We start from the raw sequence: 27,592 nt of genomic DNA, 5'->3' as shown, positions 1-27,592 counted from the left end.
GACACGCTAACAAGTTCAATGTATCCCACTTCAAAAATAAAGAATCCTTCATCACAAGAGGGTTAAATCAATCCTCAGGTTATGATATGGGATCAAACTCTGCCCGAAAACAGTTTAAAAACCATATAAACACATTATTATATCCTGAAGCCCATGTTTATTAATTTTATTTTGTCGCTTTAGTTCTAGTGATTTGCACCCATTTGCATTAAAGAATTACAAAAACAGGTGAGCTTAAGACATCCAAGTCCAAATCTCCCATTTTACAGACTCAGGCAAAGACCCGAAAGCAGGCCGGCCGTGGTGGCTAGTGCCAGTAATACCAGCATTTTGGGAAGCTAAGGCGGTAGGATTGATTGAGCCCAGGAGTTCCAGACCAGCCAGGGCACCATAGTGAGATCCTTGTCTTTATAATAAGTTTAAAAAAAAAAAAAAATAGCGCCTGGAGTCCCTGGAGTCCTAGCTACTAGGGAGGCTGAAGTGGGAGGATCGCCAAGACCTGAAAACAGCTTCAAGGTTAGGCTGAGATGTGTGACAGATTTGAACTTAATCCTGTTCCCTTTAACATCCATGTCTTGTTTTAAGTCACTAAGAAAGGAGATGGAGGGAGTCAAGTTGTGCATTCTCAATCGCCAATTACGGATTAATCGACAGAATCTTATCTGATTATTAGTACAAATAACATTTTATTTTGTGATCTACCTAAGAGGGTTTGCTTATTCACGCATTCTTTTTTCTAATTAACTTTTTCAGTTTTTCTTCGATTGGGGTGACCTTTCCAGAAGGGCAGAAGCAGATAGCACAGAAAGTAGAATACATCCGTGGAAAAGTTGGAGAGACAAAGGCGGCGGGGATGGCTGCACTGATGCAGGGAAAAGTATTGGGAAAACGGAGAGGGCTCCTCGGGCCAGCTCTGGGCAACAATGAGCATCCCCGGCCTCGGCAGGGGCGCCGGGCCGCCCGCCCTCTCTCCCTCCCTCCCTCCCCGAGTCCCTTCTTCAGAGGACGCGGGGAGTCGGGTCTGCGCGCTCCGCCGCCTGTCACCCAGCGCCCGCGCGGGGCTGCGATTGGACGCGTCGCCGCCAGGCACCCGCCAGAAACACCAGTGCGCTGGGGAGAGGAGGGGGGCGTGCTTGCGAGTCGAGGGCTTGCTTTGGCTTTTTTACGGCTCCCCCCTCCCCTCAGCACTCCATGCCGGGTCTCTAGTTCCAGCGCGCCTCTGCTCGCTAGCGCGGCGGGAGAGTTGGTGCAAACATTGCCGCAGCCGCAGCCTCCTCTCGGGCCTCTCCTTCCCCTGCGCCCTCCGCTCCCGCCATGGGGCCAACGTGGGGCTCCTAAGAGTTGCCGGCTCTCAGCGGCGCACTCTCCAGCCAAAGTCACCGCGGGCGGACTATGGCTTAGGGCGCCAGAGGGGTTAGAGAAACGGGAAGGGAAAAGACGGCTAACTGGGAAAAAAAGAGAAAACGAAAGAAAAGCCAAACGATGAGTTTCCACAAGGAGGACGGAGTGAACAGTCTGTGCCAGAAGGCTCTGCACATCGTCACCGAGCTGTGCTTCGCGGGCCAGGTGGAGTGGGAGAAGTGCTCGGGCATCTTCCCTCGGGACAGGGGCAGCCAGGGCGGAAGCAGCACAGGTAACCGGGAGGGCTGCGCTCGCGTCCTCGCGCTCCGCTGGGACCCCGCGCGCTCGGCTGCAAGCTCCGGGGTTCTGCGCCTCCCGCGCCGCTCCCGGGGCATATTTGGGGCGCCGCGCTTTCCTACCTCGCTCCTTCCTTCGCTCAGCTCCTGGCGACTTCGAAGGTGGGGCGTTTGGGTTTTGTTTCCTCCTGTCCACCTGCCGGGCTTCTCCCATTCTCTGGTCCGCTTCCCGCCTCCCGGCGCCGTCTCCCGCTTCCAGCCTCGCCGCGCCTCTCCGCGTTCTCCCACTCCTCCCATCTCCCTCCCGGAGTGGAGAGGTGAGTGCGGGCGGTGACGGCGCCTGGACGGCTCGCGGCTTGGCTGCTTGTGGGGGCGGCTCACCTGTGGGACTAGGGCTGCTCTCGCTCGTTCCACTGGCCGCTGGTCCCGGCCTTGTTGATGGGGGCCAGGCGGGACGGACAATCTATGCTGGGACGCAGAACTCCTTTGCAGAGGTGGCTGCCTTGGCCTCCGAGGTAACTCGCGGCTGCAACCAACCTGTCGGGCACTTGACAATTTCTAAAGCCCTTTTAATATATATGATTTTCTAGGGTTTCATGACAAAGTTGGTAAAACAGGGATTATTGATCCCATTTGTGAGGCGACACCTAAAGCTCAGAACACATATCGAAGAAGTGGAAGAGAGGGGAAACGTTTAAAATCCCTAGCACACGCACGCTCTCATACATCCAACTCACAGACGTCCTCCCTACCCTTCAGGAAACTAGGAAATGGGCTGGATGCAGGAGGATATCGACTGTCGAAAATCTGGAGATGTAAAAAAGTCTCAAGTGGATTTTCCTCAAGGCTTGGGGATGGAAAGGATCGAATCCGAGCCACTGTTTGGGTCATGGTTAGGGAAAAGGTTGGTGTGTCCAGCCTGCTGTGCTGCTCGCGCGCACGCGAGGTGGGTCCCCGAGTTGCGGGCTGCGTGGTTTCAAGAGCCGCTTGAGAGGGTCACTTGTTGCACTAGGAGTCAAAAAACACTGCTTTTGGGATTTTCGGCTGGAAGGTTGCCATTCCGTCTCTAGGTTCTTTCCCTTTGCTTTTCCTGTCATTTTTATCTCCTGGCGGGATTTTAAGAGTTGAAGGTAGTCAGGGCAACAAGAGCTGGACAGCCAAGCTCAGGACAACATGGAGCCCTGCGTGCTGGGAGGGAGCAAAGCGGGGCACACTTAGTGAATCCTCTCCACCACCACCCCTGCGTCAAAGCCAAGCGGGAAGTGGGAATGGGTTTAGTTTAGCTTTTACGTTCCATTGTTCACATGGGTAGCTGCAGGGTTTGGAATTCTCTGATCCACGGCAACGTGAGCCAAGGGGGCTCTGTCTGCACTTGGCAGAGCTTGAAGAGATGCCGCTGCTTGGACCCCGGATCAGAAAACTTTAACATTTTCTCAGTGTATAAACACAACTGAGAATCATTTCCATTCGTTCAGTAGGTGTTAAATTCCTAGGAGTGTATGAAACTCAGTGGAAGGCACTGTGTGGGCATGTTGTATTCTGTGTCGTTGCTAAGTATCAGGTAAAGACCAGAACAGTGTGACTTCAGAGTCCTCTGTAGTGATATTAGATAAGCTTTTCTGAAACGTCTTTAGTGACCCACGTGCTAAAGGTAACACTCAGAGAAGGGGCTACACTGGACGAAATGAGAGTATTTAAGTTTGAAGATTGTGCTTTGGTAATTGAACAGTTGATGCTGTGAATAAAACTACTGATTTTCCTCTTTCCTGCCCTTTTGTGATCACACACCAAATAGTGGTTTCCCGGGTCTCAGACTGGCTGGTAATGAGGAAAATATGTGGAAGTTAGAAACCAAATTCCAGCTTTGAAATCTGTCCAAAATGCACAACTATATCAGCTTCAGATAAACTATAGTATATGAATTATAGAAATGGTTCTCAGTTTTTTCCTAGTCACTACAAGAAGTAGTTGTAGTCTGAATTCCTTTTGAACTTTTCCCCTTGGGAATAAAAAGTGAGAAAAATTAGCCTAAAACAATTGCAAGAATATTTTCCTCCCCTTAAGAGGAAAAATAGACTACATAATGTATACAAGTGGGGTATTCGATTTAATATAGGAACACACATATTTATTGGCTATTACTAGGAAAGATATTCCACTAGGTTGTGTATGACGTATAAAGACAAACAAGATTGCTATACATTTTTCATTTGCGAATCTAAGCAACAGTTAGAAGTAAAATACTTTAATCTGCAAATAGACTCTCAAAGTTAATAGATATCTATGAAGTGGATTTAAAGATTGTTTGCCAAATATTTAATTATATTTCTTAGCCACCCAGCGTCACACTGTTCTTTAAAGTAGATTTTCTTATGACTTGTGCTCTCATGCTTGTTATTATAGGTTCCTAAATAAAGCACTTCCAGTGATCCTTCTACTCGTTGTTCAATGAGAAGGCCATTTTTGGTAGGAAGACATCAACAATGTTGAATGGCACAGTGCTTATTTACTTTGAAAGTTAATCAGCACTGCCCAGATGGTATTGGTTGTTCTAATATTACAGTGATAATTACAAGCTCCAAAATTGTGTATATTTTTAATTCCTTCACATAGAGATAGTGGGAGAGAAATTCAGGTAATTCCAGTTAAAGTCATTCTACATGAAGGGAGCTTACAAATCATGTATATATGTAAGATATTATCTTACGGGTTTTGCAAATGCCAGTGAAGTGCAAGCATCACCATTGTTTCTACCATGTCAGCAGTAGCAGAAGCAGCAGCAGTATTGTTGCCATTGAGGATCTCACAATCACAATATGATCACAACATGACCAATCTCATACTTTAATAAAATTGGTGAAAACTTACACTAAAGTTGCCAACACAAGTTCATTTACTCTTTTGGCGTAGTTTATCAGAGTCATTATATGTGCCAGCATTACTAATATTCTAGAAAGTTCACCATGTGCACTTTTTAGAATATCAGATATTTTGAGTCTTTTTACCATAGATTCTCTCCCTCTCCCGAAATAGATATGTCACCCACTAAATTAATCTCAATGCACAATATGATTTAATATTAGAATGCTTAGGGAAAATACAAAGCAACATCTTGGGCCCAAAAGTTATTTTTCAGGCATACTGTGACTGAATATATATAATCGTTTTTAAACTGGATTTAGCTTAATTTCTGATTACTCCTTAATTACTGCTCAAATGCTCATCAATTTCAAGGAACCTATGTTGCTTAAAAGGCAGACCTCATAAATCACAGCTAATCAAACCCACTTAAGCTCACAGTCACTTGAGCTCACATCACAATTGTATAGATCTAACCTTACTTTAAAGATTTTCATAAGCATTTAATTCATCAATGTTCTAATTTTGCATGTTTACACAATTTTAATTTGGGACTAAAAATTCTAAAATAAAAATTCAGACAAATTCTTCTAAATTCATACATATGTTCTTCAGTTTCTTAGAGGGAGGGATAAAAGTAGGTATATGGGAAATAATTTTATTAAAGTACTTAACTGACAAGAAAAGGGATAGTTAAGTAAAATTATAAGAATTACATCATAATTTCCCTCTAAGATCAAGGCATAGTGGGTCTATGATAAAGGCTTAAAATTAGTAGAGGGACTTCATAGTAGAGGGACAAAGCAAATGACTACCCAATTAATTGAGTTATCATTTTTTAATCACCATAACAGAGTTTTACGCATCCTAATGAGTGTATAAAGAATTCCAATTGACAAACATATTATCAGTAGAATTTTTTCCTTGAGACTTGTAGGTCTATAAAAGAATAATGGAGCCACAGTGAATTCGGAATGATAGGCCCGTTTGAAGAAGAATATATAAGAGGGTATTTTTCCTTCCTCCACATTGTCACTCCACTGAAGAGTGGCCAGCTTCTACTATGTCTAGTCTCACTGTCACATGATCATCAATACGCCTTGTGCTTGGTCTGATTTACTTCAAACGGAAATGGAGACTTATCTTCAAAGCCAAGAAGGTCTCAGCAAACATTTATTCTTCTTAAATCCCAGTATGTTAGCAGTATTGGCAGGAATTTCTTTTTGCTTTAACCTTTTCTTTTTCCTTTGTGACAAATTAAAAGCTGTATTTCCCTTTTCTATGAACTATGAGTCTCTGACATCTAATTCTTATGAGTGATTTTGTATACCAACTTCAAATCACATTTTTAAAAAGCAGTCATTACTGTAATTTTGGCTTTTTGAAGAAATTTGAGATGCATCTGCATTCATTTACAAGCTTTTTTAAATACAAAATTCCGGTAGAAGACAATCATTACCATTAATGTTTAATGTAATTTCCAATGCCAATTAAAATCATTTCTATTTTGAACATACGATTATATTCTTCCCAATCTACATTTTATTCCACTAACGTTGTACACGTTAAGTCAATAGCATGTCAGCTCTTTGAGGGCAGGGTCTTGTTTATTGTTTTATCCCCAGTGCCTTGAAAAATCTGTGGTTCATACTAGCTACTTTATTTATTTATTATTTTTATTTTATTTTTTTGAGACGGAGGTTCACTGTTGTTGCCCAGGCTGGAGTGCAATAGCGGGATCTCAGCTTGTCACAACCTCCGCCTCCCAAGTTCAAGCGATTCTCCTCCCTCAGCCTCCCAAGTAGCTGGGATTACAGGCATGTGCCACCACGCCCAGCTAATTTTGTATTTTTAGTAGAGATGGGGGTTTTCTCCATGTTGGCCAGGCTGGTCTCAAACTCCCGACCTCAGGTGATCCGCCCACTTCTGTATCCCAAAGTGCTGAGATTATAGGCGTGAGCTACCGCGCCCGGCCCAATTAATATTTTTTAAATGAATGAATGAATCAAGGGATTTATTACCAAGAAGCTTCAACTTTATTATTTGTAAAATAATGAGTCTTACTTAATAACCTTCAAATCCCTTCTGCAACTAAATTGTATACATCTGTATTTTTATGTCACCAGTATCTAATACAATATCCTATATAGATATACAAAATATCTAGTTTATGATAATAGCAGAAATTAGAGCACTTGAGACATTAAGAAGCTAGAATTCAGTGAGCAATATACTCATGAAAAAGCAACTGAACTTGATATAGGTATCCATTGACTTTCTTCAGAGTGTGTTCAGGTGGAGCTATAATTTCATGGCTAAATTTATAGCACTGAGTCTACAAGTTCTAGAATCTCTGTTCAATATATTCATGTATGGCAGTAAAAGGAAAGCATGTTAGTGTGGTAAGTAGAAAGTGGCAGGGGAAAAGTAACTATCTCATTATTCAAATTGCTGTTAATCGTTCCAGTTGAAAGTAGGAATCATCACTTTGCAGATGTGAAAACTAAGGCAAAGAAATTTAACTTCCCTTCAAATCACCACTGGTTAGTGATGGAGATAGGCTAAGAAACCAGGGCTTCTTAGATTTTAGCCTAGGTTTAACAAAGAGTAGGAATAGGAAGAGGAGATTCTGGGGGCATCCTTGGCACTGAAGGGCATTGGAAAAAATGTCTGTGAAGATAAGCTGTTAATATTATTACATTATTGGCTATAATTACGGGCCAATAAAATTTATTAGTGTGCAATTATGACCCATATCTCAAACCTTTCTATTAGATTTTCTGTCATCCAAATATAACAAGAAGTGTTTTTCATTTTTCTTACTTGACTATACACATATGTGTACTTCAGTGTACACGAGTAGGTGTTTACATATTCTTGGCCAAATATAATTGATTTGTGTCAACTGTAAAATCACATAAAAGATTTTTAGTGTGTTTGAAATGCACGACTTTGAACTCATATAATCCCAAATATGGTTCCTTTCATATGTTTATAAATAAGTCTGTAATGAAAACAGATATTAAATTACCAGTTACATTGTTTTTGTTAATTTGTAATTAGAAAAAATAATTCGTTAAAATCTTGTGTGCTGTATTTTCCTACCATATTTTGGTCAAGTTAAGTAATTAACAGTGTATACTATTAGCATTCAGTACTATGAGGCATTGGAGACAAAATGTGACTGAAAAAGAGCTGAGAGTCACACACTCAAAGATCTCAGAGCGTCATTAGTATGAATCTATCAAAGAAACTGAACCTTCAGATAAGGAGTGTTATTATTATAGGTCTTTTGTCTAACTGGCACAATGCCAATTTCCTTTGTTGGTGGAATATCTAATACCGACCAAGTTTACAAACAGAATTCCTGACTAAAGAGATGGCTTCTTTTATTATTTTATAAGGTAATTTTATTTTTCTTCATAATGTTAAATACATCCTAAGTAGTCACTGAAGCTATAAGAGCTGTCATCAACATGCCTCACATAGACTATTGAGGAAAAAAAGTAGAAGCTCTTATGGGTTTATTACCAGAAATTAATAAAACTCTTTACACCTTTCTTTCTTTATGGAATTGTGCTGTAATGACCTTGGAGCCAGAAGCAGGGAATCATCCTAAGGGGAATAGAAAGGAACCGATATTAATGACCTTTTTTTTCCTTAGATGGACCTTGATGTATGTTATGATCTACTGTCTAATTTATTATTCCATTGTTGACTAGATAACATGACAGTCAATTTTTAAAACATTGTAAATGTCAATTTGTCCATACCGCAATATTGTCTTAATTAAACAAAGGCTATTGTTTTCTCTTCAGTATTTATTAATATTATTCCCTTAGTGATGTTTTAGTAGTCATGGATTTATAGGACTAATGGACAAAACAATATTCAGAAGCCTATAATTTCTAATCTGTTACAATATAAGCTGTTAATGTACCTGAGAAGTGGTTTTAGCATTATGCTTTTATTCAAGCAATATTTATTGAGCACTTCCTATGTCAAAGCCACTGTGCCAAGCATTAAATGTACTAGTGCCATTAATTAAATGTATGTGATGCTCTGTGTGATGTTCAAGTTAATGTAAATATATGAGTAATATACAGTCACAAATTATAAATAATTTACACAATTATGAGCATATGTAAAGCTTTTTAATAAATTTAGATATTCGAATACCATATTTGGTACCACGTTTTATCAAATCGAAGATGCCTTTGGTTATAAGATGCGCCATTGTTTTATGTGGCACCAAGAAAGGAAAGAGAATGTTGCCAAATAAACTATGACACAATGCTTTTTAATCACATGGAATTTTTATTTTATATGTATAGAAATACTTCTTTTAAAACCTAGACTTTTAAAGAAATCTTATATCACTCTGACACATATATAAGAAGGAAAACATAAAATAAATAAATAGGTTAAAGTAATTTTAAAACTAAAATTCTGAGACTGATTCTTCTGAATGGTTTTTTGATTCAGAATTAATGATGCCCTTGTTTTTCCACACATTATCATATTCTATGCCATAAAAAGTGTTAATGATGCATTTTTTCTTAAAAGAATTCATAAAAGATATACAGGCCAATGGTACTATGCTCTAAAGCTAACTGTGCAAATAGGTGGAATGTTGGCAGTGTTTCTAAATACATCTGACTCACCACCTTCACCACTCATTTCCAAAAATTTGACTTATAAGGTTGAAGGATATGCTTCACTATTTTCTCCAATATTCTCTTATAAGCCACTTGGACTTATTCTATGAATTTTGATGCTGATGCTTTTGCTTTAGCGCATACACAAATAACGAAAATTATGACACAATTACTGCCTGGCTATTAGCTATTGTAACGAGCCATCAATACTAAGATAACATTCTCATTTCAAAAATGCAAAATGTTTTAAAGTGTGTATTTTATAATGGATTAAATATAGTATTTATATAATTTTTATCATTTATTGAAATTCAAGAGAAAGGCAAAGGTCAGTAAATTTAAAATGGACATTATAAGAGGCAACGTGCAAGGATTGTTGTTGATTGATGATATTATGTATTAGATTTATAGATGAGAAAGCAACTACTAGTTGCTTCCCAGTATTCATCTCCCTCTTCTACTTCACAGCAATAGGATCTCTTATTTTTCTTAAGAATATGGCAGCATAAAAAGTTTTAAAAGAGCATTTTTCAGTCTCTTTCCAGTTTAGTGTAGCCACATGACTAAGTCCTGACCCTTGGGAAGTTAGCAGTAATGTGCACAACTTCAAATTTGTACTTTTAAAATGAAATGACATACCCTCACCTTCCCTTTTTCCATCTTCTTCTTCCATCCAGCTGCCTGAAATATGGACATAGTAGCTTGCCATCTTGGACTTTAAAGAGAAGCAAAGACCTTTGAATAGGAGAGCAAAAATATAAGACAAACCAGAATTCCAGGCACCTTAGAGTTGATAAATCTGCCGTGGCCTGTTTATGCTGGGACAGTCTTGCTTCACATGAGAGAGAAATAAACTATCTTGTTTCAGTCACTATTAATTTGGTCCCTTGTTGTAGAAATCAGAAGCATGCCCTAATTGTTATAATGGTAATATCAGATGAATAGTATAAATAAATTAACTTCAAAGATAATCCCAAAATTTCATCTTTGACTAAGAGTTGCTGATTTGAGTTTTATTCCCCCTCTTTCTCTATGAAACGGTGCCATAAGCAAATATGGACTGTGGTCAGGCAACAACAGGAAGCAGGAAGGAAACAAAAGGCTTGGAATATCGATGAACTAAATTATATTAATTTCTGATTAATTATTGGAAATCACACTTTTGTACATTTTGAAAAATTAAAAATGAACTAGAATTTTAAAATTTTTTAAAAAGATACAGATAGACACAGAGGAGAGTATCAATTCAAGCAGTAGTAATTGCATGATCATGCAGAAATTGGAATTGAGAACAGGACACTTGGCCTGTGCTTTTCTGCATGATCATGTTAGCTGCATGGGTAGTAGGTAATTGGACCTAGCAGTATTTATAAGTTTCAGTGGACAAGATCATGCAAATGTTATGGCCTGGTTATACAGACTTTAGCAAAGTTCCGCTATGCTAAAAGTTTCTGAGGAATTCGCATTTTAGAAGTTCCCTGTATTTTCTGATGACAGTGATCTTTTTCTCAGTTTTTCTGAACTATGTCACTTTATTTTGGGATATTAAAACATGATAAAAGAGTAAAATGTTTCTGACTAAAATTAGTTAGAGATATATAGTGAGACAGACCGACAGACATATAGACAGACAGTGGCAGAATAAAGTTTATGCATGTGTATGTAATCAAACCAGAGTTTGAGCAATTTTAAACCTAAGTATCTCAGAGCCTAATCTAATTTCTGTTTATTTCATTAGCTCTTAATCTTTCCAGATATAATAGGATGAATGTTATGTAATGGATTCTTTTTAATTATCTGGAGACAGTGAAAATTAGAGCTAGAGAGCCTAGTCATCAAGTTTGCCCATTGGAATGGGTAACTTGAAAGCCTGTGTAGAAAAGCCAGGACATTCAGATTCATCTCCCTGGCCTCCCAGTGATTGGCCACCTTCCTCCAGTGATCTTCTCTAGTTCACCTTACCTCTTTTCTTTTATGCTCATACTCAAACCCTTGTCATTATGGTGAACAATACTACCATAGCATTGTAAATCCAAATATTTCAATCCCCAACCAAAATCTCCTATGAGTTCATCTTTCTCATTTAGAAACTCCAGTCTATTAACTTTTCTATTTATCTCTGAATTTTCTTTCAGTAAGTATGACATCATACTTATGATGCATCATTTTATCTGCCCAATACACTCTCTCCTTTGGGGTCTGTCACATTCTTCTGGAAAAATAAACAAACCAAAAACCTTATGCATGGATGCATTTATTTGTCTCTTTGCCCCCTACACCAAAGCTTCTGAATATTTAGAAGATTTTAAAACCAGGCAGACTAGTATCACTTTATTGGTCTCCAATTTTGAAAGAAATGTATATTCTGACCAGGCATCCAATGTTTTCCTATTCAAGTTTCTCCTGTTCTCTATAGTTCCTATTTCAAACTTTTCTCATGCTCTTCAAATATCCCAAACTATTCCCAAATATTCCAACATAATTGACAGTTAACCCTAACTCCTCCTTTGGAGAGAAAAATATAGTTATAAACAAGAATTCACTTGACTTCCTGCCTCGAGACCTATAACCTTACTGGCATCCAGAACTATTCTCTTTTTCTTACAAAGAAGGAAGCAATCCAATTCTTTGATCTTTGCTTCAGACCTCATCCATTGTCACCTTTTATGGGACTTCACTGTTAATTATTCTGCTTAATTGCCTATCCCTTCTTGTCCACTGATTCCTTCTCACCATTCTGAAGCATGCTGAAGTATTGCAAATCCTAATAAAAACACCTTCATCAACTCCATGTGCTGCTGTAGTTATTGCTCCCTCTCTCTCCTCCTTCCTTAGGTATAATTTCTTGAAGGAATTATCTACTCTCACAGAGTCCATTTCCGCACTGCCAGTCTTTTTTTTGTTTTGTTTTGTTTTTTGAGACAGAGTCTTGCTCTGTCACCCAGGCTGGAGTGCAGTGGCGCAACCTCGGCTCACTGCAAGCTCCACCTCCCGGGCTCATGCCATTCTTCTGCCTCAGCCTCCCGAGTAGCTGGAACTACAGGCACCCACCACCACGCCCAGCTAATTTTTTGTGTTTTTAGTAGAAACGGAGTTTCATTGCTTTAGCCAGGATGGTCTCGATCTTCTGACCTCGTGATCCGCCCATCTCGGCCTCCCAAAGTGCTGGGATTACAGGCGAGAGCCACTGCGCCTGGCCGCCAGTCATTTCTTAATCCACAGTAATCTGGTTAACACAACATCTGCTTCACTGGTCTCATAGAATTCACTAAAGATATACTTGTTAAAGTTAATGTTCACTTCTCAACTCTTGTTTTAATTGAACTTATTTTAATGATTTACACTATCAATCATTTCTTAAAATATTCTCCTAGCTTCTGTGAATACCCGCTGACCTGATTTTTTTTGCATATCTTTCTTTCTCCTTTTCTCCATTCTTCTGTGCAGGTTTCTTATGCCTTGAAACTCTCTTTAAATATTGGTGTACTCAGGATTCTGTTGAGGAACATTTATCTTCTATGGATTCAGATCCCACTGCTTAAGGAAGTTAAATTAGTTGCAATTTATTTAACTTGCATTTATGCATGACCAATAGCCTACTCAAAATTTCTACATGCATGACCATAAGTACTTCAAACTCAGTATGAGCAAAACTGAAGTCATTGTCTTCCTTACTTCATCATCCCAGTGAGTCACATTCTTGTCCTTTTTAATCTTCACACTCCACTAGAGCTTTGATGTTCTCTGGAATCTTTTCTTTCCCATTTCAGCAACCCTGGTTCAGAACCACTAGTCTCTCACATGGATAGCTTTTGTAATCTATTAACTAGTGTTTCCTCTTCCAGTCTTGCCTTCACTTCTATCTTCTCTTTAGTCAAAATGTTAGTTCTGAAATGCATATTTTCATTTCAACACCTTGATTTAAAATGTTTCTGGGATTACTCATTTTTCTTTGAATTAAATCCAAACTCATAGTGTACTTCATGTCATAGTTAAATGAATCACAAACATGAAAAAGTCATTTAAAAATTTTTGATGACTTTATAAATTCTCCTAGATCCTCACTTAATCTTTTGATAGGTTATTTTTCTTTTGTTAAACAAGGCTTGTTATTGGGGGAAAAATATGTCATGAAGAGCTATGCATTAAGCACTTAATTTCATTTTTAATACTATTAATGATTAGTCACAATTGCTATGGCAAGCAATGCAAAACATAAATAAAATACAATAAGCTTGTTTGCATAATTTTCGTTTTATTTTTCAGGATAAAATTCTACTTAATCCAACTTCTTGCACTGTTTTCTATTAAGCAGAATTCCCTTTCTCCCATGCCTTATGTCTCTGGATGCAAGGAGCTACAACATTGTAATTATGATGGAATCTTGACCCACCCCCATCCTTAAGAAATGATATATCAGTTTCTCCCTTCTTTGAGGAAAAAGCTTGACATCTTCAGGAAACAAAAATTTTCTGCTTCTCTATATTGTAAAATGTACAGGGTCAAGTCCCCATGGAGAATGCCTGTGCTAGTCCCATGGGCCCATTTCCTGGTTCATAGATGACACCTTCTTCCTATGCCCTCACATGGTAGAAGGGCAGAAGAGCACCCTTGGCCTACTTTATAAGAACACTAATCCTACTCATGAAGACTTCCCTCATGACCTAATGCCCTCCCTAGAACTCCCACCTCCTAATACCATGGCCTTGGGGATTAGGATGTCAGCATATGAATTTTGGGGGTGATACAAAAATTCAGGCCATAGCACAGTTCATTAATTAATTTAGGACTCAAGAAATTAAGAGAAATTAGAAACATAATACAAAATTATCAGAAAGAATCTATGGAGGTTGAAAAATGTGACTAATAGTGTCTCATTCTCTATTAGTAATGTGTTATTCTCATTTATACTGTTGAAAACAGTTTACACAAATATTTAATATGATTCTCTGCCTAGAGAATGAGAAGCTTGCATCTTTAGATCAAAGATGAAGCAAACAAGAGTTTCCTATTGTGTGAAGTTTTAGAATTTCTTGCCTCATGGCTTCATGGCAGGTTGGAGTTTTTCAGTCTTTGTTTGCAAAATCTTGAACCCATCATACTGTACTTGGAAATAATATGCATACATCATAATTTTCCTGTATATAATTAGAATTTTTACCGGGGTAGAACTTTTAAAGTACCTCCTTTGAGAATTTCCAGGAATGATTATTAACCTTTTCTTCCTAAAAAGATAACTTAAAATTGAGTTTTTGAAATTCTGAATCAGGAAATAATAACAATTATGATGTAAAATTTTCTTTCCATTTCTGCTTTTTTATGTACAATATTAATTAATCATTTTTACATTGTAATTTTTTCAGATATTTCGGTCAGCCTGTTAGCAGTCGTTGTCAGCTTTTGTGGACTGGCCTTGTTGGTTGTCTCACTTTTTGTCTTCTGGAAGCTGTGTTGGCCATGCTGGAAAAGCAAACCTGTGACTTCCAACATCACTACCCTTCCACAGAGCATTTCAAGTGCTCCTACTGAAGTTTTTGAGACTGAAGAGAAAAAAGAAATTAAGGAAAATGAAAAGCCAGCCATGAAAGCTATTGAGCCTGCAATAAAAATCAGCCACACTTCCCCTGACATCCCAGCAGAAGTCCAAACTGCTTTAAAAGAACATTTAATTAAACATGCACGTGTGCAAAGACAAATTACTGAGCCTACGTCATCATCCCGGTAAGGAAAGATTAAATATATAAAACTGGTGTGTGTGTGTGTGTGTGTGTGTGTGTGAAATTTCATAAGAGAAAAAAACTTTAGTTGGGAGAAAAGAGAAACAGGAGAAATGGGAAAGACATAGGAAATAGATAATTAAATAAAGAGAGAAAGGGTAGGACAGAGTACATAGGGGCAGAGAGAGAGAAACTAAGGACAAAGAAGCCAAATAGGGAGCAGGACCATGAAAGGGGCTTAACAGAATGTGAGGTCTCAGTAAAATCGTGTAACTACAGATTATTATTAAACTCTTTCCATTGAAATATCATTAGTTGATAGCTGCTACTTGTAGTCTTCCAACTTAATTTGATTCAACCAATAAATATTAAGAAAGCCATTTGAAATGCATATCGTGGAGGCTCTACACAATCAGAAATCATCTAGAATTTCACAATCACAACTAACAGATTCATATTTAGTCTGCAACTGTTTAACACATATACCAAAAACATGAAACTTCATTGTGTGTTTGAGCTCATGTAGACCAGATTCTTACACTGGGCAAAGTATAAGTTCCACAAGAGGCCAAATATCATGGGCATGTGGAGGAGTGTACATTAAAGGGAGGAAGAAGAGGACTTCCTTAAGGAAATACATTTTAACTCAGCCTGGGAAAATCAACAAAACTTTGTTGAAAATAATTAACCACAGTATATTCTGATTGTATTAACTGTAAAGGAAAAAATGATTCCTGTAAAGAGGCATTTTTTTCTGCTAAGTAGAGGCATCAGTTCTTAAAACAAATTGCATGTTAGCAGCTTTTCTTGGGTTGCCAAAAGTAGCAACTAGTTTTATTCTAGGGCAGGGTAAAATCAATGGTCTCTTATTGAGAGGTAACTGCTATTTCCTGCAAACTGATTGACTTCCTAATCTTACCTTTTTATCTCTCTAAACCGAAGACACATCCATGTTTTCCAACGTGGTAATACTTTTAAGGGTTTAGAAATCTATCAAATTGAAAAACTGGGTCATATTGGCTACTAGAATTGAAAGGCTATTCAATATGTATTTTGTGTAAATGGGAGAATTATATCTACAAATAAATCCACTTCTTACTTAAATGTATTCCAGAGGGATAAGTAAGAATAATTATTACCTTTGAGATAAGGAACTTTGAGATAAGGAGGATGGATGGAAGTGTCTTTTTCATGTTACACTTTTCTGTGCTACTTAAATTTTATAACTAAGGAATGCCTCATATTTTGTTTTTATTGTGACAAGTTTTCCTGAGCAATGACATTTAGGCTTATTTTAAATTTTCTTATTTATGATCTTTATGTAATGTAACTCAATAAATATCCATGTTAATTTTTATATTTATTGAACTATATATATATTTATTGAATTATATATATATATTTATTGAACTATAAAATAATTGTCCAATAAACCACTTTTTTTTACATGTTTTACAAATAGGGGAAAAAATGTCTTTGGGAGGAACTTCCTTTTTTCCAAGACATTGGTCTCACTACACTTGTAGGGGAAAACTGCTTTAAAATTACCTCATGTATTTACTTGATTATCACTACCATCCCAGAAAACTTTAGCCACATATGATATCTCATAGCCACGAAGACTTAAGACACTCAGAAATTTCAAGGTAAAAATCTTCAATTAATCTGCAAAACATTTTAAAAATACTAACCACTGTGAATATATATTAGCTTAGCATTCAGAATCATTCGACTCTTTAGTTGATATGTACAGATTATATGAGGATACTCAATGAAGACAAATTCAGGTAATCAATGTTTTTTTGGAACCTCAGAAAAACAAAATACTATCTCCAAAATATTATCTGTTGAGTATAAAGAGACCACTTATTTGATTATCCCTAGCTAGAGGAGAATGAAAACACGTGAGCGAAGACTTCTTTTTGCTAGCTATGGATTTCTCAGTAATTATGTGAAATTGAACAAATCAGAAAAAAATAAAAATGTCAACCTTAAAATCATAAAAATTAGATTGTATATATCTGATATTTTGTAAGAGGAAAAACTGCAACACACATTCAGAGTTTTGCTAGAACTTTGATATCATTTCACCTGCCTCTGACTTTCATTGTTTATATGGGTGGTTGGGGAAAGAAGAAGAAAAGAATTTTGAGCACTTGCAATTTTGTCACTATTTGTCAAGGCACCCTTCCTGATAATCCTTCACCAGCCTGCATGCAGTAAGTATTATTAATTATCCCCATTGCATGTGAGTTAACTGAAACCCAGAGAGATTTAAAAATTTGCCTGAAGTCATGCAGCTGGGAAGAGTAAGAATTCAAATTTATCCAGATGGATGAACACATATTAAGCATAAACGCCAAGGGGATGTAGTTTTCCTGCAATTAAATATGTTGGTTACAAAGTATGCTTAGGACAGGTAGTTTGAAGGCTGGAGAACAACAGCATCTTCCTGTTCATCCTACTCAATTAAAAATCTGGAATTGCATATGAATATCATGAATGACTAGAGTCATTATTTGAACTTGTTTAGCCTTGGGATGAATTCCTTGCAGAAAACATGATTATTTCTAGTTCTCAAAACCTTTATCTACATTAATTACTTCATCATACTAGAAATTACCTTTATAGAGAGAGGAAGAGGAAATTACTGAGTTCGTTATGTAGTCCACATAAACACAGAGATCAAGGGTACGTTATTATAAGTCAAATTATTCTGCTCAAATGCCAACTTTTCACTGAAATGTAGCAAAATCAAACCTACATGCACAGGCACGCACACACACACACACACACACAACACACACAGATGCGCACACACACACACATACACACTGAATTTAACTTTAATACTTTGTTTCCTCACCTTATTAGTATGCCCCAGCTCCAGTCTGTTGGGCCTCCTTTATAATTTGGCTCAGACATCATAGTCTTTCAAGTTTTACTTGTCTCTATATTTAAATAGCATCCTGATGGGCCTAGAAGTTAGCAGCATTGCTGGAAACTCCCACATTTTTCAAGTTCTCATCTCCTTTTTCAAATACCTGGACATTTTGCCCTATCAGCCTGCCAGGCAACCAAACAACCCAGCTGGCATTTGTGTATTTCTTCATTACTAATATTCTTCAAGCGTCATCTTGATTGATTGTTTATTCATCCAATAACCTTATTCAACATATATTTAATCTTGGGTATAGTCAATGTATCCTTCACTCTTTCCACTCTGAAAAGTCTAAGGATCTGTGACAATTTCTGTAAATTTATAATATAATGTGGAGACAATACATGTACTACCAATATAAGGAATTACAAGTGCCAGCTATGTGATGGAGAATGTAGAAATCAGAACATTGAGACGTTATTTCCAGCTAAGGCATGGAGAAGAGCCATTAAGCTGAGTTGAAGGAAACTGGAAATTCAGATTAGTGGCAGTTGGGAGAGGATGTGCATCCTAGATGGAAATATTTTATTTGAAAAATCATAGAGTAGGAAATTTTGCTAAGAAAACAGCAGATAAGGTACTTTGATCAAAAAATAGAGTAAAGTGAAGGAATAATGGAAGATAAAATCAGCTGAAATTGAAGTATAGTGAAACCTTGAAATCATGGCCAATATGTTCAGAGTCTCTCTTGTCAAAAAAAAATATTTGTAGCAGAGGAGTTCTGTGGATAAGTGTTATGTTTTAGGATAATTCACTTGGCAACACTTTATAAGACAGACTGTAGGAGAAGACATCTACTTTGTAATTTTTATTATGTTCAAGTGTAATAAAAATCAGGAAATAGAAAACAACAACAAAAAGAAACATAAGAAAATGTGTAAAGGAAAATCTAAGATCCCTTGTAAAAAAAACATTAAGTGGCACTTCAGTAATTCCATGTCTAGTCCAAATCTTTTAAAAGTCATTAAAGCTGTTATACTATGATTATACCAAGCTACCATTAGCATTTTGGTTCCATATACCCGCACATATAGAGTTCTATGCTGCTTTCTTAGGCAGAAAATCTGCCGTATTCACTTCTATATTGCTTTTTGATGCCTTAACAAAGCACTGTAGGAACTCAAAGTGAACTTACTGAATTGAAAGAATCAATAAATGAATTCAATGACCTCATCTTGTTTATCCTACTGATCTTCCATGGTTGCTCACTAGAAGGGCGCTTGGTCTTTTTACCATCCTCCTAAAGACCTGACTCTCTTTGCCTCTGTGCTTTTGTTCATGCTGCTTTCCTTGTGTGGAATAACAACCTCGTTTTTATGTACTATAAGATCTTTAAGGAAAATGCATCTGAGAGTCCACTTTCTCTGTCCAATTATTAACTATTATCCTTTATTACTTAAAGCTGTAATTACAATCTAGCAATTATTTTGTATCTTAATATTGAGCTCCAGCTGTTTCCAAACTAGATGCTAAATTTTCAGCATCTAAGGGTGTGTAACCCACTTTTATGCCCTCCTATTCCACCACTGTGTAGGCACATAAGTGTCAATTGAATGCTTTTGATTGATTGATCATCCTCCACTTCATTTTGCCTTTTTAAATACATCATCTTTAAAAGCCACACGAGATGATGAGTGGTGAGATAACACTGTGTTCCCATTAGAAAGAGGTTAATGATAGTACTCTCACAGAGATGAGTATGAGAACCAATTTTCTTTGCATTTATTAATGGTGTAAAGACGAGGTGAATAGTAACTGGCAAAATAATTTGTTGAGGATGAGGAATTATATAGATTTATCACCTTTAGGACTATAAGTACCTATTGAAAATAATTAGGAACCGTAATAGCAGAACAAATTGAACATGAAACAAAAGCAGGAAAATGTACATGGGAAGAAATCACTGACTTATATGTGCTGATGAATTTACAATATTTACAATTAGCTATGGTTGATTAGAAGAGTAATGCCTAAAATCATCATGCATAGTATCCAAAAGAATGCTTAATGTGCATTATTATAAGAAAAATTAAAAATTATGTAAAAATACATAAAATGAGACTCCATAGTTTACTGTAAGAATGTTTTTAAAAAATTAAATTTCTCTGAAAAGATAGCAAAAAATGAAATTATCTATGCTAAAACATTGTAAGGAATGAAAAATCAGATACTATAAAAAGGGGGAGTTTAAAAGATATATGGCTAGCTAGGGTATCAAGGAGCAACAATTGCCCAGAACAATGGAGAGACTTGAGATCTGTCTCCCTGAAATAGAAGTTCATAAAACATGCTTTGCAGGAACTTGAGGTGGTTAAATAATTCCCTTCATGAAAGAAATGTATTAGGTGTACACAGTTGCTTCTTTTCTGAAAAGAGATGACTCTTTGAACTAAGGCCAGAGTCACATCCTTACAAAATGATTGAAATTTGAAGTTTGTTTTCTGGCAGTTATAAATATTGTCTTATACACAAACACTGATTTGGTTCTTTTTAGCTGTTGTTGTTGTTGTTTTTTTGATACAGGGTCTTACTCTGTTGCCCAGGCAGGAGTGCAGTGGCATGATCATACCTCTCTGCAGCCTTGAGCTCCTAGGTTCAAGCAATCCTCCTGCCTCAGCCTCCCAAGTTGCCAGGACTACAGGCACGCACCACCAGGCCCAGCTAATTATTTTTTATTTTTTTTCTAGAGATGAAGTCTCAAAATGTTGCCTAAGCTGGTCTTGAATTCCTGGCCTCAAGCAATCCTCTCACCTCAGCCTCCTAGTCTTCTACATAATATGAATAAATGCTTGGGAAGTTTGATTTTATTAGTCACAGGAATCTTAGGGTAAATTATTTTCATACAAACTCCAACAGACATTTTCTTAGTTCCTAGCAAATGTTTATGATGAAATACATTAAAAGATGAATAATACTTACTCTCTGCCATGATGAAGACCACAATTTAGAAGAAAGTCTTAGAGAGTGAAAGACAAATCTGAAAACAGGTAATTTCAATACACTATTTGCAGTAAGGTCGAGGAGATGTGGAGGCACAGATGAAGGGTCATCAAGAGTGGTACATGAACCCATTTGTAGAGCTATGACTATTTTTCTCCAAAACCTAGCTGAGCTCACCAGGAGGTAAGCTCATGAGAGTCAGAAACATATTACAAAGTAAGGGAAGGCATAAAATTGCACACTGAGCATAGAAATCCAGAGCTAGAATTATGGTCAAATGACCTTCTAGGAATCAAGTAATACTAAAAAATAAGTTCTTGGATTTATTATTTTGACCAGTTGTTACTGAGAATTTTTTAATGTTTAAGGCTTCAGTCTATATTTACTTCTTTTCTTGTAATATGTTATGTTCTCAGAATGTTATCTGTAGATCAAAAGCTATGAAGTATTTTCCAAGCTAATTACTTCATATACATTCATTTAAATATATGCTAGATCAAAAGCAATTGCTTATCATCTCTTTTTATGATGTTTATATCTTATATCTTTTTTTAAACATGGAGAGAAGTCAAGGCAAGTATTTTGAGAATACCTGAATTGCCTCCTTAGCGCAGTAGGCAGTATGTTATTCTCATAATCTGAAGGTTTTAAGTTCAGAATAACTGAACATTTATTTCATTAAATTTATTAAAGAACCGATTGCCTGTAAATTCTTTGAACAGAATAAGGGTAAATTACTGAATGGATTTTAGCCATCTCTTTAAATAATTGAGAAGAAAACCAGTTGTTTCTTTAGCTGTTATTGTTATTATTCAATTGCTATTTAGTCACATGGCTAAATTTTTCAGAGAAAATATTTTCTTTATTCAACAATATTTATTGAATACTTATGTCATAGACATTTTTCTTGAAATTTGATACACATCTGGCGCAAAACTGTCAAAAGTCCCCCTCCACACACACACATTCTTATAAGTTATATGGTGTATTACAAGGTAATAAGTCCTATGGAAAATAATAGCACAAAATAAAGGGATTGGAAAGTCTGAATGGGAGGCAGTGTTGCAATTTTAAACATTGTAGTCAGGACAGATCTTGCTGAGAAGGTAAATTGTGCAAAGACTCAAAGTGGTAGAGAGGTGGGCCTTGAGGAATCTGGGAGGGCTTTTCATGTAGAGAAGGCAAGCGTTGCAAAGGCCCTGAAGCTAGAACCTGTGCTACATGTTCCCACCAAGAGAAATCTAGGAGAAAAAGCAGAGGTAGAGGGGGCTACATTATTTTTGGCTTTTACTCTGAGTAATATGGGAAGCCACTAGAAGGTTTTAAGTCAAAAGAGTGGCATGACCTGTTTTTAAAAGATGATTCTGCCTGCTGTATTGAAAATAGACATTGAGGAAGGCACAAGGATAGAAGCAGAAAGTCCACTAAGGAAGCTCTAATCCAGGCCGGAGATGATGGTGTTTCAGACCAGGGAAGTGGTAGTTAATCATGTTCATGAGAACTGACTGGATATATTTTGGGGGTGTAAGAAAGAGACTATCCTGATAGATGAGCTGGGGCATGTGAGTGAAATAAGAAGAGCCAAAAATGACTTGAAGATTTTGGACTGAGCATCTGGGAAAATCAAGTTGAGACAGATGAGACTGTGAATGGAGTGAGTTACAGAGGCAAGAAGAGGAGATCTGGACCTGTGGTATTTAAGGATTCTATTAGAAATCTAAGTGGACAAGTTCAGTGGGCAACTAGGTAATGACTCTGGAACTCTGAAGTGAATCTGTGATACATATATAAATTTGGGATCCTCAGCATGTAGATTATGTCCTAAGCCAGGAGATGATATCATCAAATAGTTGAGAATAGATGGGAAAAAGAAGAAAAAGGATAAATTTCTGAGCGTTGAGAGGTTAGGAACAGCCAAGTGGACTGAGAAGTAGAGGCTAGTAAAGTAGGAGGGAAGCCGAGAGGGCGGAACCTGGAAGCCAAGTGATGAGAGTTAAGTAAGCTCCCAGGAGGGAGTAGCTGTCAGGGGAGTGTGCTAAGACCGGGTGGGATGAGGATTGTGAATGGACCTGTTTGAATTTAGCAATGTGGGGGAGACATTGTTCACATTTTCAAGAGCGATTGTGGTACAGTATATGAAAAGCTGATTAGAGTAAGTTTAAATAGAATTTGAACAGTGAATATACTGTCCTCAACTCTTTCAAAGAGTTTTGCTGCAAATATGTTACAGAAACAGAGCAGTACAGAGAAAGTAGAATGAATAGAAAGTTCTTTTAACTTTACATCCCAACTCAGACAACCCTTCCAACTCACCAAAACCTCCAATCCGTTGATTCTGTCACTATGTCATAATTCCTATATCTTTGATATTATTTTTTTTCTTTTTTTACTCAGTTTCAATTCCATGGTCAATCAGAGCCACTCTCTTGTGTACATCCTCAATTCTCTTGTTGCTTTCTATTTTTGTATTTGCAGGGCAAAACCACAGCCCTAGCTGAATTCATTGCTCTGTCATCTCTATATTTGCACATGTGCAAATGAATATGACTGGAAAAAATATAAACAACTCTCATGGATCCACTTGAAATTCATGACCACATTCCTCATTTAGCTAGCTAATGCTGCACAGCAATCTGTTTTCCCTCTCACTCTTTTGAGAGTCACAAGACTATTGTGTTGATACATTTTCTGTTGCTCATAGCAGAATACCTGAAGCTGGATAATTTATAAAGAAAATTAATTTATTTCTTACAGTTAGAAAAGCCTTGAAGTCCCTGGTTGAGGGGCCACATCTGGCAAGGGTCTTCTTGCTGGTGAGGACCCTGCAGAGTCCCAAGGTGGTGCAGAACATCTCAAGGCAAAGGGGCAGAGTATGCTGATATGCTAGCTCAGCTCTCTCTTCCTCTTCTTATAAAGTCAGCAGCTCCACTCCCGTGATCATCCACAAATCTATTAACTCATTAATCCATTGATTCATGAATGGACTTAATCCATTCATGAGGGCAGAGCCCTTATGCCCTAGTCATGTCTTACAGTACAGGCTCTGCTTCTCAATACTGCCACATCAGGGATTAAGTTTCATTGTGAGTTTCGGAGGGGACATTCAAACCACACCATTTTATACCTTCTCACTTTTTTTCAAACTTCTATCACCTTCTTCCTTTTCTCAGTTTTAATTAATGACCTTACTTCCCATTTTACTAAGAAAATTGAAGCAAAGGGAAGAAACCTTCCACAGGCTCCCACCACATCATCAACCCTCTTACCAGGATCTATCCCATATATTTGCCTTCCTGATGGATAGTACGTTAACTATCAACGCTCCTATCTATAACGAATCCCTCCACTTTCATGTTAGATCCCATTTTACCTCCTGTCACTTCTAAGAATCCTCCTCTCTAATGCTTGTATTATTAATTCCCCCTCTCTATTTTATTAGTATCCTCAGCACAAGAGCATACCATTATTTCTTCTATCTTAAAGGAACCTGAAAAAGTAGGAAGTGTTGATCAGAGGGAAGCATGCCTGAAATTGTGGTTGTGGAGAGCTTGCTGTTGATGATGACAAAATCTGGCTATTTACATGATAGTGACTGAGGTTAAGTAGAGAACATCATTGGAAGAGAGGGTTTCATTGAACCTAGAGGCCAAAGGGTTGGAAGAAACACTTAGATTGTCGGAATTAGAGCAGAAACATTGTAAAAGAGAATGTTCATGAACCAGAAGACTAAGATAATGAAGACTTTATAGAAATGGTTTTTGGTATCAATAGATCACTAACAGTAAGTGGTAATGGAAGTGTGATTTCTTGACTTGAGCTTCAGAGATGGGTGTGGTAGCTTAAAAGAGAATGGTGTGGGCCAGGCGTGGTGGCTCACACTTGTAATCCCAGCACTTTGGGAGGCTGAGGCGGGCGGATTGCCTAAGGTCAGGAGTTGGAGGCCAGTTTAGCCAACAAAGTGAAACCCTGTCTCTACTAAAAATACGAAAAAATTAGCGGGGCGTGGTGGCACACTCCAGTAATCCCAGCTACTTGGGAGGCTGAGGCAGGGGAATTGCTGGAACCAGGGAGGAGGAGGTTGCTGTAAGCTGAGATCACACCACTGCACTCCAGCCTGGATGACAGAGTGAGACTCTGTCTCAACAACAACAAATAAAAGAATGGTGTGAAGTGGTAATTGGGGTCAAGAGGAAACAGTTACTTCACTGGCAAGCTGGTGGGATAAGGGAAATAACAGCCACCACGTGAGAGGAACACATACGAAATGATGTCCTTGGGGAAGAGCCAGATTTCTACCAGGTAATAAGGTGAGAAACATTCCAAAAAGGGATTAAGAATATAGAGGTCAATGGATTATTTTTAAAAATCCACTGTGGCATTTTATACAGTTTACTCTCCCTACAGTTTTTTGCATGGTATATGCTCAGATATTTGTGTGATGAATCACTCTTGTCTTTGTTTCAAATTGAACGGGAGAAAATAGGAAACAGAATAAAAACTTTGTTTACCAGAAACTTGATTTAGTCTTGCTATTCAAGCCTCTTTATGAAATGGCAATCTAACTGAATATATGATGAGAGTTTCTGATGCAGATTTTAATATTAAAATAGAGATAAATTTCTTTTAAACATTTAATTATTTATTAAATAAATAGGTGCTAAAGATATTTTTACTTCTGTGATTTCTTAAGCAATATCTAAGGAAGGTTAATTTAATAGTAAAGACATCGCAAATTAGAGCAAGAGGATATAGGTTTCCCATTAGATGCTGAGATGTGAAGTCACGGGGTCTCTTTAGACCAGGGAGGTAGTCCACGACATGCTCACATAGAAATGACTTTGAGCTGTCTCTGCATCCCCAGGAAGCCTAGATTTGAGCTTGTCAAAACCACTATGGCATTTGCACTTCGGCTCCTTGTGTCCTGAATTATAATAGTAATAACTAATATTAATATGAAAAGTGATAGTTGGGAAAGTCATATACAATATATCATTTAATCTTCTCAAAAACTGTAAAAGAACCATTTTATAAATGAGAAAAATAAAGCTCAAACAAGTTAAGTGATGTGCCTAAATTTGCCCTCACTACATAGGGAAGCTGGAACCAAACTGTAGTCAGACTCTAGTCCAACACTTTTTCCACCTCATCTCTTTGTAAAAGTCTTTAAACACTTTCTTCTGATAGGCGGGAAGAATTTGCTCGTATTCCAGTGAGTTTCCAGGACTCTAACCACATGTCAACCAGAGCAGCTCCATCTTTACATAGTCAACTTCTGGCCTCAGATTTTATTGGAAGGAAAGGATCTATTTGTAGTAAATATTTGAAAGTGACCATATTAATACATTATATTCCAGTGCCATCAACTAATGTTGACTATATCTAGCTACCCTCAGTGTTCCAGGTTAGATGGGGAAAGTTTTTCTTTCTCTGGTAGAGTGCTTGGACAGTGCTAGGTTTGAAGAATAAGATGGTGATGTTAGGGTGTCAATTTTAGATCTTCCCTGCTTTCTCTTGTGGGCATTTAGTGCTATAAATTTCCGTCAACACACTGCTTTAAATGTGTCCCAGAGATTCTGGTATGTGTGTCTTTGTTCTCGCTGGTTTCAAAGAACATCTTTATTTCTGCATTCATTTCGTTATGCACCCAGTAGTCATTCAGGAGCAGGTTGTTCAGTTTCCATGTAGTTGAGTGGTTTTGAGTGAGTTTCTTAATCCTGAGTTCTAGTTTGATTGCACTGTGGTCTGAGAGACAGTTTGTTATGATTTCTGTTCTTTTACATTTGCTGAGGAGTGCTTTACTTCCAACTATGTGGTCAATTTTGGAATAAGTGCAATGTGGTGCTGAGAAGAATGTATATTCTGTTGATTTGGGGTGGAGAGTTCTGTAGATGTCTATTAGGTCTGCTTGGTGCAGAGCTGAGTTCAATTCCTGGATATCCTTGTTAACTTTCTGTCTCGTTGATCTGTCTAATGTTGACAGTGGGGTGTTAAAGTCTCCCATTATTATTGTGTGGGAGTCTAAGTCTCTTTGTATGTCTCTAAGGACTTGCTTTATGAATCTGGGTGCTCCTGTATTGGGTGCATACATATTTAGGATAGTTAGCTCTTCTTGTTGAATTGATCCCTTTACCATTATGTAATGGCCTTCTTTGTCTCTTTTGATCTTTGTTGGTTTGAAGTCTGTTTTATCAGAGACCAGGATTGCAACCCCTGCCTTTTTTTGTTTTCCATTTGCTTGGTAGATCTTCCTCCATTCCTTTATTTTGAGCCTATCTGTGTCTCTGCACGTGAGATGGGTCTCCTGAATACAGCACACTGACGGGTCTTGACTCTATCCAATTTGCCAGTGTGTGTCTTTTAATTGGAGCATTTAGCCCATTTACATTTAAGGTTAATATTGTTACGTGTGAATTTGATCCTGTCATTATGATGTTAGCTGGTTATTTTGCTCATTAGTTGATGCAGTTTCTTCCTAGCCTTGAAGGTCTTTACAATTTGGCATGTTTTTGCAGTGGCTGGTACCAGTTTTTCCTTTCCATGTTTAGTGCTTCCTTCAGGAGCTCTTTTAGGGCAGGCCTGGTGGTGACAAAATCTCTCAGCATTTGCTTGTCTGTAAAGTATTTTATCTCTCCTTCACTTACGAAGCTTAGTTTGGCTGGATATGAAATTCTGAGTTGAAAATTCTTTTCTTTAAGAATGTTGAAGACTGGCCCCCACTCTCTTCTGGCTTGTAGAGTTTCTGCCGAGATATCCGCTGTTAGTCTGATGGGCTTCCTTTTGTGGGTAACCCAACCTTTCTCTCTGGCTGCCCTTAACATTTTTTCCTTCATTTCAACTTTG

The 27,592-nt window shown here is 37.7% G+C and overlaps 1 protein-coding gene across 1 annotated transcript in view; it reads left to right on the top strand.

The window, feature by feature from the left end:
* Positions 1 to 1,186: 1,186 nt before the first annotated feature.
* The window catches only part of SYT10 (synaptotagmin 10), a 65,574-nt gene continuing 39,168 nt past the window's right edge, over positions 1,187 to 27,592 (top strand). Inside the window, 2 exon segments of the mRNA NM_001131791.1 lie at positions 1,187 to 1,633; positions 14,518 to 14,875. Of these exon segments, the coding sequence (NP_001125263.1) occupies positions 1,483 to 1,633; positions 14,518 to 14,875 (509 nt within the window). The 5' untranslated portion in view covers positions 1,187 to 1,482.

This window comes from Pongo abelii, chromosome 10, assembly GCF_028885655.2.
Source record: "Pongo abelii isolate AG06213 chromosome 10, NHGRI_mPonAbe1-v2.0_pri, whole genome shotgun sequence".
Lineage (NCBI taxonomy): Eukaryota > Metazoa > Chordata > Mammalia > Primates > Hominidae > Pongo > Pongo abelii.
The sequence above is the reverse complement of the archived record's forward strand: the minus strand, read 5'-3'. Positions and strand labels throughout refer to the sequence as shown.